The sequence below is a fragment of the Penaeus monodon genome, chromosome 20, assembly GCF_015228065.2.
Source record: "Penaeus monodon isolate SGIC_2016 chromosome 20, NSTDA_Pmon_1, whole genome shotgun sequence".
NCBI classification, from domain to species: Eukaryota; Metazoa; Arthropoda; class Malacostraca; order Decapoda; family Penaeidae; genus Penaeus; species Penaeus monodon.
Window position 1 is genome coordinate 3,551,363 of NC_051405.1, and position 778 is coordinate 3,552,140.

Sequence of the window (778 nt, forward strand, 5' to 3'; positions counted from 1 at the left end):
GGATGAATATACATTTATACTCGTTTTTTCATTTCGTTCCTAGTTCATTTCCAATTGTCTTTACAGCATCATTTGTAAGACGAAACACCGTTCGATGTCATAATCCGGACCAGGCGATCTGAAAGAAGAGAGAAAATGTTATCAATTTTGCAGTTCTGGATGAGAGCATTACAACATGTCCCCATGCACTTGGATAAACACATCTTTTGTCCTAGCAGCAAACAATGTGAGACAGACCGTAGTTGAACCCTTTCGAGATATTGGATGACTGCGAGTCATCAAGATCCTTATGCACTAACCAGGTTTATTCTTCAACAGCATTGTCACCTCCACCACCGTCGCCGGCGTCGTCACCACCGCCTCCGGCGTCTCCCTCAGCAGCTGGCTCAGCTTCTCCGCCTTCCACTGCGTCTCCACTTTCTGTCGCGTCGCCTCCTTCCGTTGCCTCGCCTTCTTCCGTAACGTCTCCTTCTGTAGCGTCGGCACCTTCCGCGTCCCCTCCTTCGAGCTGGGCTTCGTCAGCCTCTGCGCTTTCTTCGGCCGGAGGATCCTTAAAAACAAAAATCTGGATAAGCTATGATTTCCTTATTAATAGTTCCTGTTTTACAGTTTAGAATGCATTGGATATAAATGAATGACAATGCACATTAATACCGTGAAAGCTCTTTCTCTGCTTTCCGGGGGATGGCAACGGAAACTGAAATTGCCAGAACTCACAGCTGGTGGTTCCTCATCTCCTGCGCCTTCTACTGCTTCCGTTGTATCCTCAGCCCCGTCG

At 47.7% G+C, this 778-nt stretch overlaps 1 protein-coding gene across 1 annotated transcript in view; it reads right to left on the reverse strand.

Moving 5' to 3' along the window:
- Window positions 1–7: 7 nt before the first annotated feature.
- The window catches only part of LOC119586038 (ankyrin repeat domain-containing protein 6-like), a gene marked incomplete in the record, with an annotated part of 31,841 nt that continues 31,070 nt past the window's right edge, over window positions 8–778 (reverse strand). Inside the window, 3 exon segments of the mRNA XM_037934742.1 lie at window positions 8–118; window positions 300–550; window positions 718–778. Coding sequence (XP_037790670.1) covers window positions 305–550; window positions 718–778 — 307 coding nt within the window.